The sequence below is a fragment of the Schistocerca americana genome, chromosome 4 (genome assembly GCF_021461395.2).
Source record: "Schistocerca americana isolate TAMUIC-IGC-003095 chromosome 4, iqSchAmer2.1, whole genome shotgun sequence".
Classification (NCBI taxonomy): domain Eukaryota; kingdom Metazoa; phylum Arthropoda; class Insecta; order Orthoptera; family Acrididae; genus Schistocerca; species Schistocerca americana.
The window spans coordinates 466627015-466646369 of record NC_060122.1 but is presented as its reverse complement, the minus strand read 5'-3'; the positions used below and the strand labels follow the sequence as shown (position 1 = coordinate 466646369).

Sequence of the window (19355 nt, the reverse complement as noted above, 5' to 3'; positions counted from 1 at the left end):
AACGCAATTGGTGACGAGTCTGGTACTGTTCTCCGTGCAAGTTTCTAATCTGATTGTTGCTCCATATTCTCATGATGACTGAGGGTATTACAGAGAATATTTTACATTGGTTGGCTGAACAGCAAGAATCATTTGCCACAGTTTTGCACCACCTATTGCAGGTGCTGGACAATCAAACTCAAGTACTTCAATCACTGGCTTCTGTTCTGTCTAGTTGGCATGCTCCCCAGTCTGTGTTGCCTGCTGTTTTGTCCCCCGTGGTTCCCAAGGTTTATCCACTTCCCTTTTCTACATATGATGAGTCCACTGAGGAATGGGAATGGGAAGCATATGAGAAACGTCTGCAACAACACTTTCAAGTTTTGGTATTACTGATACTATTTTATGCTGTGCCTAGTTCTTTTCATGTATATTGCCAAGAATGTATAAAATCCTCTGTCAACTCGCCCCTCTGTAGGGTCCTTTTTCTCTAACATTTGGCCACATGTTTGAACTTCTTTCAACATGCTACTGCAAGCGCACCCATGTTATTGCACCCTGGGTTGAGTTTTACCAGTGTGGAAAGCAACCACAAGAGGTGCTACCATTCATTTAGCTCTGGATCGTGAGGTGCTACCATTCATTTAGCTCTGGATCGTGAGGTGCACGAGCATCCCTGCACTATGAAAATACATCCATCTCCAAGGTTTTAGGTATTGCACAGTCATTCAAGCTGCAGATGACCAAATTGAGCCTTGGTGTGAGGTATTAGCAATCCAAACCTCTCCTCCACACCAAGCTTCAGATACTTAGCTGGGACCAAGCAAGTTGGTGCTGTGGTTAGCACACTGGACTCGCATTTGGGAGGACAATAATTGAAACCCAGATCCGGCCATCTTGATTTAGCTTTTCCATGATTTCTTCAGGCAAATGCCTTTGAAAGCGCACAGCCATCTTCCTTCCCTATCCTTCTCTAATCTGATGGGACCAATCACCTTGCTGTTTGGTCCTCTTCCCTCAAATCAATCAACAAACCAACCGACCAATACTTCGCAGGGGGAAGACATAGTCACGGCAATCCACACACAATCACAGCATCAAGATGGCCGGCCTTGCTCCCAGCAGCAGTAGAACCAACAAAGTAAACAAGCCAGCAAACACGAATGTACATGTTCCATGCTCCTGTCCTGTCCTTATTGATATGGATATGAATGTAAGCATTGTATCAGATATTTATGGTGCTCCAAACAATTTTTCATTAATGTAATAATTTTTCATAAAGTTCTGCACATGCAAGTGGATACAGGAGCTGCGGTAACCTTGTTAAACTCACAAATTTACATGGACCAGGGTTCCCCTCCACTTCTCCCAGTGTCATGAACATTAGGTAAATTACAATAAACAGAGTATTCTTATACTCAGCCAATTCTCTGCCCCAGTGACCTACAAGCCAGTAGCCCGGTCACTTACATTTCTTGTTGTAGATAATGCATGTGAGGAAAATCCTTATGGATTAGATGCTTTTAAGTTATTTGGTTTTACCATTTCAGATGATGTGAATTTAGTGTCTGAACAAGCACAATATCCACAGTTAAATCTGTTAAGTTTTGAGTTTTCCTCTTTGTTCTTTCCTGAATTAGGGTTTGCCGAAAATTTTCAAGCACTCATTACCATGAAACCTTCTGCTCAGCCTTGTTTTTTTCGGTCCCATCTGATTCAAGCGGCACTCAGGGAACATGTGAAAGATGAATTAGATTGCCCCACAGAATCCGGCGTTGTTCGGCCTATTGCATCAAGTGAATGGTCTACCCTCCTTAGATATAGTAAAGGATCTGTTGGGTCGGTTATGCCTCTGCGGTGGTTTTAAATTTCCTGTGAATGTAAAGGGTGACACACGGGAGACGGACGTTTTTTAATGAAATAATACTCAGCCAACTTTAAAATTAATGCATGTTTATTTACAAAAAATCAAAGCTCATTATTTGCCATTTTAGTTAACAAAGTTATTTGTGAAAAATAATGTCATCAAGGTCATGTCCATCATTTCGAATGCAGGACTCAAGTCTCTTCTCAAAATCCTCCATCACACAGACTAAAATCTCTGCAGGGATGGTAGCAATTTCTTGAATGATTGCATTCTTCAACTTGTCCAAATTTCGTGGTTTGTTGTTATAGACGCAGTTCCTATGGTACATCACAGAAAAGAGTCACATACTGACAAGTCGGGAGACCTGGGAGGTCAAGGAACATTGCCAAAATGTGAGATACTCCGACCAGGAAACATGCGACTAAGAACTGTCATTGAAGTGTTTGCAGTGTGCGATGTTGCCCCATCCTGCAGGAACCAAATGCGTTTTAAAGGGATTCGTCGTCTTCTTAGTTCTGGTTTCAAGAATGTTTCAAGCATACAAATCTAACGAACCAAATTAACAGTAACTGTGAGCCCGTTCTCTTCAAAAAAATAAGGTCCAATAATGCCAACAGAGCCAAGAGCACACCAGACTGTTACTTTTTCTGAGTGTAGAGGACGCTGGTGGATAAGGTGTGGATGCTCTGGAGCCCAGTAACATAGGTTTTGCTTATTCACGGTCCTGTTGAAATGAAAATGAGCTTCATCGCTCATCAATAAAATTTCATTTTCATTCGATCCCAAAATCACTTGCATTCTGTAAGCGAAGTCTTCTCATACAGCAAAATCAGTTTCCTTAAGTTGTTGGACAATGAGCATTTTGTAGGGATGGAATTTTAATTCTTTTAGCAAAATTTTTCAAACCGATTCACGATTGATTCGCAACTCACTAGCATGATGTCTAGCTGACCGTCCTGGGCTTCTGACTGCCACTAGCCCTACCCTTTCAACATTTTCTGGTGTTGTTGCTCTGCGTCTCGGGCCAGGATGCTTCTTATTCAGTATGTTTTCAGTTGATCTGAAGTTTTTCACCCGAGGATTGTGTTACAGCTCCATGTCAACTGACATAAACAGCGCACGAAACAATCGTTGTGTAGCAATAATAGACTCACCACTTTTCACGAATCTGTCATAGACAAACACTCGACATTGCAAGTCCCACTGCTCCATAGTGACTGAGTAAATGAAATGGCGTCTTGTGTCGATCAGAACTATCCCCACCATGACCACCTCCCACACCGTGCCCTCAGTACTACGCAGTTCCAAAACTGTCCGTTTCCCGTGTGTCACCCTGTACAATCTACAGTGGATACATACCTGACACCGTGGCCAGATGAACTCTTTGCAAAGTTATTAGGTGGTAAATATTTCTCAAAAACTGACTTGTTGGATGCCTATTTACAGCTCCCTTTAGATACAGAATGACAACATATGTTAGATGCCAATACCCCTTTTGGACTGTACCAATATTTGCAGTTGGTTTTTGGAGTCACCAGTACTCCCACTATTTTTCAATATTTTTTGGAACAACTAACAGAAAAGAAAGCTTAGGCCATTGTATTTGCTGTGAAGAAATTCCACGTTTTTGTCTATGGTGCCAAATTCCACCTGGTCATCAGTCACAAGTTATTGGTTTCCTTATTCAGTCCTTCTGTGTCATTACCGGATAAAGCGGCACACCACATTCAACATTGGCATCTTTTTCTTTTGCGTTACAACTACAAGATTCATTTCTGCCCTATGAATCACCACACAAATGCCGATGCTTTGTCCCGTCTGCCGGCTGGTCCAGACTAGGATTTGATCCGGAGGAATTACTTTGATTTCACATTGATGTTGGCACACAGCAGACAGTTGATGGTTTTCCTGTAACTAGCACTCGGATTGTGAAGTCTGTAGCTTCAGGTACCATTTTGCAAATCATAACATTTGTTCAACATGGGTGGCCGGATTCACCACCTTCCCGTGTGTCCGACAATCTCTGTAGTTATTAAGTCTTCTGACGTTAATTCTCTGTTGTGGATGGTGTTCTGCTTTTAGACACATATCAACATGGCCCCTCAGATAGTGATCCCCTCAGTGCTTTGTTTGGAGGTTGTTTGTTTATTACATTCAGATCACTGAGTGTATAACACACAAAAGCAATGGCCCATTGACACATTTTAGACCAGCTTGGATTTTGTCCTTCGTCCTCCACCTGGACATCACCCTGTGCAGCTGACATGCCTCTTCCAGCTGGGTGTGGCTGTCTGGGCACGCAGTTTGAGATGTTGCCCTAAATGGATTCCAGCTGTTACTGCCAGATGCTGAGGCCAGCATCTCTGCAACATTTGTACGGAGGACAACCTCTGCTCAATGCTCCACGATCAGCTTCACTTTCGTGTGGATGGCCACGTGTCCCCTAATGTCACACCACTGCCTCCGAGCCCACCCAATCGGGCGTCACATCCCCTGCTGCTGTCGAGTCTCCACTCCCGAAACTGATAAGGGCATCCATCTTTGGTGCCCGAACCAGCAGTTTCTCTATTACTTGCGACACAGTCATCAGGGATTCTGTCACCTGATACCAGTATCATCAGCATCGTGAGAGAAACGTGCTATGTCATCCGCAGAGAGCGCCTCAGACGTGTGTGTGTGTGTGTGTGTGTGTTCAAGTTGTTAATGCTTCCGAGGAATACAGTTCTGTTCAGTCTACTGATTGTGTTTACTTATACAACAAAGTAGAGCACTTTTCACGTCATGTGCCATGTTGCTCCCTATCACTGGTCTACAGTTCCATCTCTTGTCATATTGCATAAGCAAGATGCATATTGTTTGCTGTAAATACTATTTGTCAGTCACAATTTCAAAGTTATGTATATCCTACACAACACTGCACCTATAAAATGACGTAAATACTGTTTTTTACTGTTGATAGTGCAGCACTGTATAAGTAGAGTTTTCCGCAACTGTGGAAACAGTTAACACCTCATGTTGATCATTACTACTGTTCATAAAAGTTGAGAGAGCTGTATGCAGGAAGAGACTGTGGTACTTCAAAAAATATAGCTTATATTCAATGTACATGAAGGACAAGGTTATAAACTTATGTTGATAGCTGCAAAATACTAACACAAATTCTTTACACATGAATCGAAAAGCTGACCTCTGGGAAGCTCAGTTTGGATTTTGGAGAAATGTAGGAACACAACACACAAGGCAATATTGATATTACGACTTATCTTAGAAGGTATGTTAAGAAAAGGCAAACCTATGTTTATAGCATTTATAGACTTAGAGAAAGCTTTTGACAATGCTGACTGGAATAATCGCTTTGAAATTCTGAAGGTAGCAGTGGTGAAATACAGAGAGCGAAAGGCTATTTACAACTTGTACTGCAACCAGATGGCAGTCATAAGAGTTGAGGGGCATGGAAAAGGGAGGGAGTGAGACAGGTTTGTAGCCTGTCTCCGATGTTATTCAACCTGTACATTGAGCAAGCAGTAAAGGAAAACAAAGAAAAATTTGGTGAACAAAGTCAAGTCCAAGGACAAGAAATAAACACTTTGAGGTTTATTGATTGGCGACTCCATGGAGTGTCCTGTGCACCACGACCAGATAATGGATATACTTGGAAGGAGAGACAGAATTGGCCATATTTTTTTTGTTTTATTAAGCGCAAAATCGATTTTCGGTCGCTTAGTGAACATCCTCTGAGCTGTAATATACAATTTAAATTGGTAGGCACTGGTGTCAACAAGCTTAGAGCGATCACATAAACTCATAAAGTTTATGTGATCGCTCTAAGCTTGAGTTTATGTGATCGCTCTAAGCTTGTTGACACCAGTGCCTACCAATTTAAATTGTACATTACAGCACTGAGGATGGTCACTAAGGGACCGAAAATCGATTTTGCGGTTAATAAAACAAAAAAATACGACCAACGTTGAGGTTTGCCAATGACAATGTAATTCTGCCAGAGACCGCAAAGAACTTGGAAGAGCAGTTGAAAAGAGTATATAAGATGATCATCATCATCATCATTTAAGACTGATTATGCCTTTCAGCGTTCAGTCTGGAGCATAGCCCCCTTATAAAATTCCTCCATGATCCCCTATTCAGTGCTAACATTGGTGCCTCCTCTGATGTTAAACCTATTACTTCAAAATCATTCTTAACCGAATCCAGGTACCTTCTCCTTGGTCTGCCCCGACTCCTACCCTCTACTGCTGAACCCATGAGTCTCTTGGGTAACCTTGCTTCTCCCATGCGTGTAACATGACCCCACCATCTAAGCCTGTTCCCCCTGACTGCTACATCTATAGAGTTCATTCCTAGTTTTTCTTTGTGGACACCCTCCTGCCATTGTTCCCATCTACTAGTACCTGCAATCATCCTAGCTATTTTCATATCCGTAACCTCAACCTTGTTGATAAGGTAACCTGAAACCACCCAGCTTTCGCTCCCATACAACAAAGTTGGTCGAAAGATTGAACGGTGCACAGATAACTTAGTCTTGGTACTGACTTCCTTCTTGCAGAAGAGAGTAGATCGTAGCTGAGCGCTCACTGCATTAGCTTTGCTACACCTCGCTTCCAGTTCTTTCACTATGTTGCCATCCTGTGAGAATATGCATCCTAAGTACTTGAAACCGTCCACCTGTTCTAACTTTGTTCCTCCTATTTGGCACTCAATCCGCTTATATTTCTTTCCCACTGACATTACTTTCGTTTTGGAGATGCTAATCTTCATACCATAGTCCTTACATTCCTGATCTAGCTCTGGAATATTACTTTACAAACTTTCAATCGAATCTACCATCACAACTAAGTCATCCGCATATGCAAGACTGCTTATTTTGTGTTCACATATCCTAATCTCACCCAGCCAGTCTATTGTTTTCAACATATGATCCATAAATAATATGAACAACAGTGGAGACAGGTTGCAGCCTTATCTTACCCCTGAAACTACTCTGAACCATGAACTCAATTTACCGTCAACTCTAACTGCTGCCTGACTATCCGTGTAAAGACCTTTAATTGCTTGCAAAAGTTTGCCTCCCATTCCATAATCTCGTAGAACAGACAATAACTTCCTCCTAGGAACCCGGTCATATGCCTTTTCTAGATCTATAAAGCATAGACACAATTCCCTGTTCCACTCATAAGACTTCTCCATTATTTGCCGTAAGCTAAAGATCTGGTCCTGACAACCTCTAAGAGGCCTAAACCCACACTGATTTTCATCCAACTGGTCCTCAACTAATACTCGCACTTTCCTTTCAACAATACCTGAGAAGATTTTATCCACAACGCTGATTAAAGAGATACCTCTGTAGTTGTTACAATCTTTTCTGTTTCCATGTTTAAAGACTGGTGTGATTACTGCTTTTGTCCAGTCTGATGGAACCTGTCCCGACTCCCAGGCCATTTCAATTATTCTATGTAGCCATTTAAGACCTGACATTCCACTGTATTTGATGAGTTCCGACTTAATTTCATCCACCCCAGGTGCTTTATTGCACTGCAATCTATTGACAATTTTCTCCACTTCCTCAAATGTGATCCTATTTCCATCATCATTCCTATCCCATTCTACCTCGAAATCTGAAACATTACTGATCGTATTTTCACGTACATTGAGCAACTCTTCGAAATATTCCCTCCATCTGCCCAAGGCATCCATAGGATTCACCAGCAGTTTTCCTGACCTGTCCAAAATACTTGTCATTTCCTTCTTACCTCCCTTTCGGAGACTGCTAATTACACTCCAGAATGGTTTTCCAGCAGCTTGACCCATAGTCTCCAACCTGTTTCCAAAGTCTTCCCAAGATTTCTTCTTGGATGCTGCAATTATCTGTTTGGCTTTGTTTCTTCCTTCAACATAACTTTCTCTGTCTACCTGAGTTCTAGTATGTACCCATTTTTGATACACCTTCTTTTTCCTTTTACAGGCTGCCTTGATTGTGTCATTCCACCAAGCTGTTTGCTTCATCCTACTTTTACACACTACTGTTCCAAGACATTCTTTAGCCACTTCTAGTACTGTGTCCCTGTACCTTGTTCATTCCTTTTCCAATGACTGTAGTTGACTACATTCAACTAACTGGTACCTTTCTGAGATCGCTGTTATGTACTTGTGCCTGATTTCCTTATCCTGAAGTTTTCCACTCTTATCCTCCTACATATGGACCTGACCTCCTGCACTTTCGGCCTCACAATCCCAATTTCACAGCAGATTAAATAATGATCAGTGTCATCAAAGAATCCCCTGAATACACATGTGTCCCTCACAGCCTTCCTGAATTCCTGATCTATTATTATATAGTCGATGACAGATCTGGTTCCCCTGCCTTCCCAAGTATACCGGTGAATGTTCTTATGTTTAAAAAAGGAGTTTGTGATTACCAAGCCCATACTGGCACAGAAATCCGAGAGTTGTTTCCCGTTCCTGTTGGCCTCCATATCCTCTCCAAATTTACCCATAACCTTTTCATACCCTTCTGTTCGATTTCCAATCCTGGCGTTAAAATCACCCATGAGCAGAACACTGTCCTTGTCCTTTACTCTAACAACTACATCACTGAGTGCCTCATAAAAACTATCCATCTTATCTTGATCTGTCCCTTCACAATGCGAATATACTGACACAATCCTAATTTTCTTGCTAGACACTGTCAAATCTATCCACATCAGTCGTTCGTTTACATACCTTATTGCAACTACGCTGGGTTCCATTTCTTTCCTGATGTAAAGCCCTACACCCCATTGTGCTATTCCTGCTTTGACTCCTGACAGGTAGACCTTGTATTCTCCCACTTCCTCTTCTTTCTCACCCCTTACCTGAATGTCACTAACAGCTAAGACGTCCAGCCCCATCTTACTTGCAGCCTCTGCCAGCTCTACCTTCTTCCCAGAGTAGCCCCCATTGATATTAATAGCTCCCCATCTCATTACCATTTGTTTGCCACGTTGTATCTTAGGAGTCCCTGGTTTGTCAGTTAGAGGTGGGACTCCGTCACCTCCAAAGGCCCGAGGCATTTTGCTCTGATTGTTGCCAGCATCATATTTAAAGTACCGGGGAAGCAGGTTGCTAGCCTTACTTGCCCCGAGTCCCATTGGGTTTTACCCCTAACGGTTGAGGGACTAACCGGTGGATTTGGTAGTCTTTGCCATATGAGCACAAAGGTGACCACGACTCAGAATATGTCCGAGATGCCCAGCCTTATTCCAAAGTGACTGGTATCCCGACTGTCGGGACCACTTACTTGGCCACTCGTATGTTGCCCGTGGTTCATGAACTAGGACATGACTACAGGAACCCACACAATGAACCATATAAGATGAACATCAACAAAATCAAAACAAGGATAATGGAACGTAGTCGAATTAAATAAGGCGATGGTGAGGAAATTCGATTGGGGGGAAACACCGCACTTGAAGTAGCAGATGAGTTTTGCTATTTCGGCAGCAAAGTAACTAATTATGGCCAAAGCAAAGAGGATATAAAATGTAGACTAGCAATGGAAAGAAAAGTGTTTGTGAATAAGAGATATCTGTTAAGATGAAAGGAAGTCTTCTCTTAAAGTATTTGTCTGGAGTGTAGCCCTATATGGAAGTGAAACAAGGATGATAAACAGCCTAGACAAGAAGATAATAGACACTTTTGAAATGCGGTGGACAGAAGAATGCTGAAGATTAGATGGGTAGATTGCATAACTAATGAGGAGGAACTGAAGAGAATTGGGGAGAAAAGAAATTTGTTGAGCAACTTGATTAAAAGGAGGGATCAGCTGATAGGTCACGTTCTGAGACATCAAGGGATCATGAATTTAGTACTGGAGGGAAGCATTGGGGGTAAAATTTGTAGAGGGAGACCAAGAGATGAATATAGGAAGGAGATTCAGAAGTATGTAGGTTGCAGTAGTTATTTGGAGATGAAGAGGCTTCCACAGGATAGAGTAGTATGGAGAGCTGCATCAAACTAGTCTTTAGACTGAAGAAGACCACCACCACATCTGCTGCTAAAAATGATTAAGCCGGAGAGGCACTTTTCATATGCTGTTTTAGCAAACTATACCGTTCATAAACAATATCACTCAAAAATTCCTGTAAATTTACAACTTATAACTATATAGTAACATGAACATACTGACATAAAAAGAAGGGCAGAAGGGAACTCACTTTTCTGCGCGTGCAGTCTCATAAAGTCGACCCATGGCAGGCATGTTGTTGGTTCTTACAGTGTCCAAAACAAAAATTAAAGCCCGATTAACTGGTGTTAGGAAAAGTCCAAACATTGCTCGTGGACCCTGTGGTGCTCGAGTTTGGTACAGAAATATCCTTCTCATCGACCCACCTGCAACAAGTATAGCAGTCTTATATATCAATATAAGGGCCTAGTAAACATAATGTAGTGCTTCAGCATCCTGTACATAAAAGACATGCTTAGATCAACAATTGGAAGTATGTGCATCCCAAATGCTGATAACAGAAAAATCATTTGTAATTACAGCAATATATACCTACTCACTGGAAAATTTTCAAATATTTTTAGAAAAAGTCAACTATTATCATGCCACCTGTCAGCCAAAGCGAATGACAGTCTATGCCAACTATTAATATTTATTTTCTGATACATTGAGATAAAAGAAATGATTTGGAAATGCTGTGTAACACTTACACTAACACTCCAACCAGAACTATACATGAAAAAAGTAAACTAGTAGAAAACACATTTATATATGAAAAGTTAATGAAATAAATTTACATCTGGCCATGAAGCACAGCAAATCATACACCACAGAAAGTGGTGTCACAGGAAACAGTTAAAACTAATTAATAAACAATGAACAATTACAAAGCAATGTTAGAGGAAGTGGCGGAGGGATGTGTAAAATATGACAAATGTAAATTTTACATTTAATGAATTTAGAGGTGACTTCTATTAATCCTTAATGGCTGCACTAATAAAGAGATAAAAAGAACTGGCTTGCAGAAGAATCAAAATGTCATGAACAAGGAAACGGAAATTATATGAAATGGTTACAACAGAGAAGTAGTGGAGATTTCATATTAAATGTACATCTATACTCAGTAAACCACTGAAGTGCACGGCAGAGTGTGCTTACCATTGTACCAGTTATGAGAGCTGCTTCCTTCTCCCTTCATGCATGGAGAAGAATGACTGCTTAAATGCCTCGAGTGCAGGTTGTGAACAGTCTGGTATTATCTTAGCAATCCTGATTGGAGTATTACATAAAGGGTGCTTAAATGCCTCGAGTGCAGGTTGTGAACAGTCTGATATTGTCTTAGCAATCCTGATTGGAGTATTACATAAAGGGTTATAGTGCATTCCTAGATTCTTCATATAAAGCTGCCTCTTGAAACTTTCTAATTAGGTTTTGATGGGATAGGCTGTGTCTATGTTAAGGTGCCTGGTATTTCTGTTGTCTCAGCACACCAGTGATTTCTCTCATTGGCCAAAGAAACCTGTGACCATTCACACTGCTCTTCTTCGTACACATTCAATGTCACCTGTTACTCCCACTTGGTACTGGCCTCAAAAACTTGACAATATTCTAGGATATGCCGCGTGAGCGTTTTGTAGGCAATTTCCTGACTGTATTTTCCTACTATCCTACCAATGAACCAAAGACAGCATGTGATTGAGTAGATGTGATCACCCCACTTCATATACCACCAACCTGTTATATTCTGGTATTTGTCTGGATTGACTGGTTCCAGCTGGGACTCGTTGATGGTGTGGTCATAAGTTACTATAGTTTTTTGGTTTAAGTGCACAATTTTACATTTCTGAACATGTCAATTTTTGCACCACATTGTGAAATCTTATCAAAATCTTACTGAATATTTGTGCAGCTTTTTTAATTACAGATAAGAGCACCATCTCCAAAAAGTCTAAGATTACTATTAATATTTTCTCCAAGGTTATTAATATAAAACATGAATAGCAAGAATTCCAATACCTTTATCTGGGTCTCAACTGAAGTTACTTCTACACCTGTCAATGACCTTCTATAGAACATAATGCATCCTCCTTATCAAGAATTCCTTCAGCCAAAATACATATTTCACTTGATACCCCATACAACCATACCTTTGGTAATAAACATAGGTGTGATACTGACTCAAATACTGCTCAGAAGTCAAGAAATATTCTGTCCTCCTGTCTACCTTGATCCATCAGTGTTAGGATGTAGAGGAAAGTGTAAGTAGCGTTTTACAAGATTGATGTTTTTGGATCCACAAGGTCATTCCATTCAAGATAACGCATTATATTTGAGCTTATAATATGTTATAAGATTTTACAACAGACAGATGCCAAGGATGCTGAACAGCAGATGTGTATTTTTTTTCAGTGACAGGATGCAAATTTTTGTTCAAGGTATATACAGTATATTACAGTTCCAAGTGAGATTAACTTAGCCGCAAATTCGGTATAGAATTTTAGAGATTCCATTGGGCTCTGAAGCGTTGTTCAGTATTAGCAACAGCATACATATCACTCATCTCTGCAGTGGTGTGAGAATTAAACTGTGGCAATACTTTGCCGCCCTCAATTTCAGTTCCTGCGGCATCAGTGAGTGCCTGCCAGTGACAAACTTTTCATAACACAAGAATTTCGTGGAGCTTTGTAGGAGGTCTTTCAATAAGATAATTATCATTAAAGGCTTTACACATTGCCACTGTTACAGCCAATAATCTTTTATTCAGCATTGCCCTAATTATAGCCCAATGCTGTATTTTATGCCTATTGTGCAGTGGCCACTGCTTCTTTAGAAGTTTCTTTATAGAGACTATATAGTATGGAGGGTCCCTCCCATTAGAAACTATTCTATTAAGAACATATCAATTCAGCGGTTGGTCAACTACTCTGCTAAACAAATTGTTGTTAAAGGAAACAGACAAATAATGAGGAACAGGTGTCAGGTACCCACATATTTAATAACCATTTCCTGGAATTATCTCAGAAGGTAAGTGCATACAGTTCAAGGAATAACGCAATGGAATACACACAACAAACAATGCCAATGTGATGTACATACAGCCAAATTGCAATGCTCTGCCAAGGAAATTAAGAATGTAATTAGCTCCTCATAAACCAAAATCTCACAAAGTTGACAATATCTCAATTAGATTACTAAGCTGCTGTTCACACGTATCTAGTGTATGCAGTCACATACGATAATACCATGCTATCGCAAAGTTATTTCCATGTAGACTGAAATGTGGTTTGTCAGACATCTTTACAAGATGATGATGATGGTGATGATGATGATGATGATGATAATTATGAGTTTAAATGTATTAAAAGTCCTGGTTATCAGCCCCTCATACCACTAGAATTCATGTAAAATGAGAAAAGGAGAATGGTCAGCTCCAGGATTCTTAACTTTGTTGTTGTGGTTAAAAATTTGTGGGACAGTAACTTAACCCCTTAATGCCTGAATAAATTTCTAGACAAAATATAAAAATCAAAAATAGTGGTGCTTTAGAGGAATCTGAAACACTCTGGAGACTGCAGCACTTGTCAGAAGCACTGGTAGCTTCATGAAGGATCAGCGACTACTGGTATTGTCATTCAGAAACAGTTAACCTTCCAGTTATTAGCAAAGCATTTGTATGATGCAAATTCTCAACACTGAGCATTAAGAGGTTAAGTAAATGGTTAACAGTGACATAAGATCCAGGCAGCTAGAAACTGTAGCTAGTCATGGGGAACAAATGCTGATGTGAAAGCAGCTGCAGCTGGACGCTTCCCACAGCAGCTATCTGAGGCGGAAAGCACACCCTCTGTATCCGTGCCTACCAACATCACTAAAGCACACACCAAGAAAGGTAATCAGATGACTAACATGTGATGAGAAAATGAAGATTTGTATAGTTTAGACAGCTCATTAGTTTAAGCAGTAAATAAAATAAAATATGTACATAAAATTTTAAAATGCATGATGATGCATGTGGAGAAACCAGGTAGAGGCATGTCGTAGCGAGAGATGCGCCCTCTGTACCTATCTGACGAACACTGAGATATATTAACTGTTGTTATAATATTTGCTTTTCCTCATGAAACACACACCTCTTTAAGCTGCTATCCCATTGTCTGCAAGTACCTGTGATAGCAAGGTAAACAGGTTCATGGCTTGTCTCGGATTATCAATCAGGGAACACATTGTGAGAATATGGGCTATTCTTTGAGAACTACCACAACTGCAACTCCTAATATAAAAGGAACTCGTGGGTATGTCTGGTCTGGCCGATACACAGTTGGCACAGTATGAATCATCTTTCCCAGAGTTTGGATAGATGCCTTGGTGGCTCCCTTGATTGCTCTCAGCTTGTTGAGGGTTGTGGCAGCGTACCATTCCATATCCGAGGTTTTCAAAATCTGATGCCTCAGTTGCAAGCACAGATCTGTGCCCGGTTAATCCGAGTTCACGGTTTTTTGCTGTGGTTGCATTTTTAGTTAATTTGTGAGCGAGTTCATTTCCTGATACGAACAAGTGGCTTGGTGAAAGATGAATGATGTGGTTGTTCCAAAGCTGTGCAGACCAATTAATAGGTGTTGGGTGTTAGCAACCAAAACATTTCTGGGGTATCACCAATATTTTCCTTGTAAGTGGCTCAGGGAGTCACTACAAATCAAGAAGTCCTTTGTTGTGAGATTTTGGATATGTTGCAAAGCCCAGTATATGGCTCCACAGTGTATACAGTGCATGCACACAACAGAGAATATTTTTTGTGTTCACTTGTGTATGCAAAATCATAACAAACAATATCACTGACTTTCAATTCATCTGTGTAGATGCAGTCAGGATTGGGGTAGCTGTGCAGAACTGAACATTACTGATATCTGAGAATGCCGGGATCTGTATTTCCTTTAGGGACATGGAAGAGGTCCACAGGACTGGGTATACAATATGGGCAGGGGCAGAGGGGTGGGAAGGGTGAGTTGCACTGAGAGGGAACCCTATGTACATAGATAAGAGGGAGGAAGTGGAGGTCCTTACAGAAAGGGCCTCCAACAGAGACCCAATTGGTCTACCTGTTACGGGGACATTTGAAAAGTGTGATCTGTTGGTTTTGGAACAGACTCGACTAACACTATGAATGGGTGGAGATCTGATAGATAGCAAGCACATCTGAAAGGCAGTAACTGCATTGTCCTCCTCAGGAGAATGTCTATGGAGCTTGTACATTGCAAATCAAACACCACTGTGGTGGACAGAGTCTAACAAGTTTAGTATGGATGATGCTGCTGATATACAAGTAACAAATGCACAGTCCAAAAGCTTTGTAGAATCACAAAAGAATGGTGCAGTATGCTTTGCAGGAGGTGCTGCTGAGAGGTCTGAGGGTCTTAAGTATCCTCATTCAATTTGCCTTAGGTGGTGTACGTGTGGTAGGAAAGCCCTAAAAATTTTATTTTGTCAATGAATTCATGTAACTCGTTACATAAGTGTAATTGTGGTTGAGAATGCATAGTTCTTAGTCAACCCATGATGAATTTTCATAGAGAAAAATGATGTCCACTATTTAGGCCCCAATTTTGTATTTCCTATATGGTTCCCTGAAGTCGTCTCTCTGATGTGCGCAAAGATGTAGAATGGTAACACAAGCAATAGCCATCCGCAAATAGTAACAATGAGACCATGGGTCCCAGGGTGGTCATTACACCATCGACTGTAATGGTGTAGAGGATTACACTCAAAAGTGATCCCTAAGGGACTCCATTTTCCTGTACATATTGGTCGCAGAGGACTGAACTTGTCAGGACCTTTAACAGTCAGAGGGATAGGAAATTCTGCATAAAGATGGGTAAGCAATCCCTGAAAGCCCACCCATGCAGTGCAAGCAGGATGTGATAGTGCCAGGTGGTGCTGTATGTCTTCTGCAGATCAAAGAACACAGTGACTGGGCATTAGCAATGTGCAAGAGCTGCTTTGAAATTGATAGAAATGTCCTCTGTCTTCTGGATACCAACAGTTGTCAATTCACTGTTCTCTCATATAATTTACACAGAGTATTTGTGAAAAGTGTTTCTGAAGAAAAGATTTGTTAACATCAAGTATAGATTTAAATGTCAGGAAGTCTCTTCTGAACGTATTTGTATGGGGTGTAGCCATGTTTGGAAGTGAAACATGGACGATAAACAGTTTAGACAAGAAGAGAATAGAAGCTTTTGAATGTGGTGCTAGAGAAGAATGCTGAGGACTGAATGGGTAGCTCAGGTAACTTACGAGGAGGTAATGAATAGAACTGGGGAGCAACCTGACCAGATGAAGGGATCAATTGGTAGAACACATTCTGAGACATCAAGGGATCACCAATTTAGTATTAGAAGGAAGTATTGGGCAAGGGGGGGGGGGGAGGGGGGATCGTACAGGAAGACAAAGAGATGAATACAGTAAGCAGATTCAGAAGTATGTAGAGCGTAGTGGTTACTCGGAGATGAAGAGACTTGCGCTGGATAGATTAGCACTGAGAGCTGCATCAAACCAGTCTTCAGACTGAAGACGACGACGACATCATCATCTCATCAAATATGATCAATGGCTGAGGGAGATGCCAGGAACTACTGTGGGCAGATGGTGGCTGCAAATACTTAGTCCACACCTCTCAGGATGGGGTGTGGGCCTTCAAAGACTATACCTACTGTTCCTAACACTCCTGTTTTCTTTTAAAAACAGTTCCTTCACTAAAAAATGCTGTTAAATGTTCCATAGAAGTATAGCATTTGTCTTGTTGAAGCATCCATCTATGTGTGCTGATAACTGAGGCCACTTCTTCGAACCACTATGGCACAGGTTTCAGGTGGGAGGGCCTGAAGAATAGGGCTTCATTGCTTTAGCAGCATTTATAATTGCATCAACAGAATAATTCCTTCGATATCCTTGTCTTGACTGGCCTCAAAAGTTGTTTTGGAGGTGAAAGGTTGCCAATTGGCTTTCCAAGGTGGCCAAAGTTTTTGTATCCCATTGGTCGGTGGTTTGAGAAAAAGACAGTGATAGGAAAGTCGTCATGGGTGTAGAGATGGGTAGTTTGCGAACGAACGGGTGCAAAGGAACGGTTCACCAAGATGAACGAAAGGACCGAGGAATGAATTCCAAGGAACGATCGGTTCATAGTTCACTTCGGTCGCGGCGGTCTACTTATAGTTCCCGGGAACGAGGAACGATCGGTTCATACTTCACTAGTTCACTTCGGTCGCGGCAGTCACTTAGGCAGTTCTCGTTCCAGCCTCGGACTCCCTCTCCTGCACTCGTCGTTCTGCGCATGACCACCTGTCTCAGTTCCACTGCCGACTGCTCCTAGTTAGTTCAGTATCCAGTTGTTCGTTTCGTTCACAGCGCTCGCCCATTTTACATGTGTTCCAAACTGTTCTTGCACTTGGTTCTGGCTATTCAGTGTCCATGACCGGTAATCAAAAATTATTTTATAGTTACGTAAAAATTATGTTGTATCTAATAGGTACGTCTTTTCAGGTAACAAAAGGGCATATCAGCTCACTTCATTATATCGATGAACAGCAGAAGACATACTTATAACAAGGCAAGTTTTTTTTTTTTTTGTTATTCATATATTTTTTGGTTTCATCGACTTGATTTAGCAACTAGCTTTCAATAATTTGCTTAATTTTTAGTGTAAGAAAATTCACATAAAACGATTTTCATGTATCTTTCATATACAAAGCATTACATTTAGGAAGGCTCTAATTATTTTTAAGTTTGGTTGTTTGCAATTTGCATAACCTGCTAGTTTGGTTTCTTGGGGGGAGGGGGGTGTCATTTTGCCTCAGTAGGAAAAGCGGTGCCTCTCCATTTATTTGAAAAGACATAGATTACCATAAAATCGTATTTACTTATTATCTCAAAAACATCTGTTCAGAAAGAGCTTTCAAACCAAAAAACTTTATTACTGCAAACTTAATTATTAATATTATTGCTGCATTAACTTTAATAGTGCAACATAAAAACCTAATTTTTACTAAGCGTGTGGCACAAGTATGATGAGAAAACCACATGTTATTTTATGCTTCCATAAAGTCTCTACTTCGCCTACGAACTCAGAGGAAACGTGACGTATATATAGGGTGTAAACGATTATTGTTTACAACGTGGCATAGCTATGTAGTGGAAGTCGAAACGAAGAATTTTATACAAGACCCTTGTGGTCTATTAAGTTGGGAAACAGCCACCAACAGGTTTACAAGACTACATGAGCTATAGCCCATGCGCGTCGCGTGAGATTTTCGTGTTCTTTTCTCCAGCTCTCTACACATTGTCATCGATTGTTTCGCAATTGTTGCTTGCATTAGCTTGTTATTTCTTCACAGCCTAATTATTACATGTTAGTCTATTTGTTGTATCTACTCGTAATGGGCAACACATCGTCCGTAATTGGTGAGCAGTCTGTACTCGGGGCTGGTTTTCCGTGCACCACCCTATGTTATTCCCCTGCGATCAGCCACACAATGCTACAGTTGGCTAAACGAGAGGTTCTGCAGGATCACAGAAATTACTTCTAAAAGTGTGTAAGAATTCTGTAATGGATAAAAACTCTATACTGCAGGAGGGAGGCAAGTGACCCCTCTTGGTGCCCTCCATCCTTCAGTCACCTACACTACTAGTTTTCAGTTTTTCATAAGAACCATATACCAAGCACAAATGAATGGTGAACGAGTAAAAATGAACGGTTCCCAAAAAAGAATGATCAGCAGTGAACTAGTTCCCAAGGATGAACGACTTTGCCCATCTCTACATGGGTGTTCTACTGGATCAAGGGTGAGATGCTTGGGTTACAGACTGTGAAGTCTATGGCTGAGTATGTTCCATAGTTCACACTGAAATGTGTTGCATCTCCACTGTTAAGCAGGTATACTTCTCATGCTAAAATTACCTGCTGTTGCTTGGCTATTGCTAGATGTGTTTTAACTGCCCTATAGAGGATTGTGCATCAGTAGAAGGGGGAATGGAGGTAACTGTTCCATTAGCTCTACCAGCCTGTGATGTGGTATGTGTCTTTCTGTCGGTAGATAGTGCCCTACCTGATAGGAGTAAATAGACTGACACAGCTTGTAAGGCAGCATTTAGAGGCACCTGCTAAGTGAAAATGTCAGAACATATGAACATGATGCTTCCACCAGATTGGTATTAATGAGATTTTGACAACACAATTTGCAATTTTTAACATTAGGGAGTTGGGTTTCTGAGAGCCATGTCTCCTGAATTGTAAGTAGCCTTATCCTCAATGTCATCAACTAAAAACAAAGGTTCTTGTTGTTGTAAAAGATTCACAATCGATTCTGGGGCACATCAAGAACTGGGCGAACTGTCTACCTCCATTTCTTCTTGCCTGACTCTCATCCTGTGGTGTGGCCAAAGATGGAAATGTTATGATGATGTACGTCTCTGCACTAAAATCTTGTTTCCTACCTGGTGAGATGACTGCACTGGCATGGC

General features: G+C 41.0%; 1 protein-coding gene across 1 annotated transcript in view; it reads right to left on the bottom strand.

The window, feature by feature from the left end:
• LOC124612707 (DNA polymerase epsilon catalytic subunit 1) overlaps positions 1-19355 on the bottom strand; it is a 313866-nt gene that overhangs the window by 137308 nt on the left and 157203 nt on the right. Inside the window, exon 23 of the mRNA XM_047141058.1 lies at positions 10054-10228. Within this exon, the coding sequence (XP_046997014.1) occupies positions 10054-10228 (175 nt within the window). The remainder of the gene's footprint in view (positions 1-10053; positions 10229-19355) is intronic.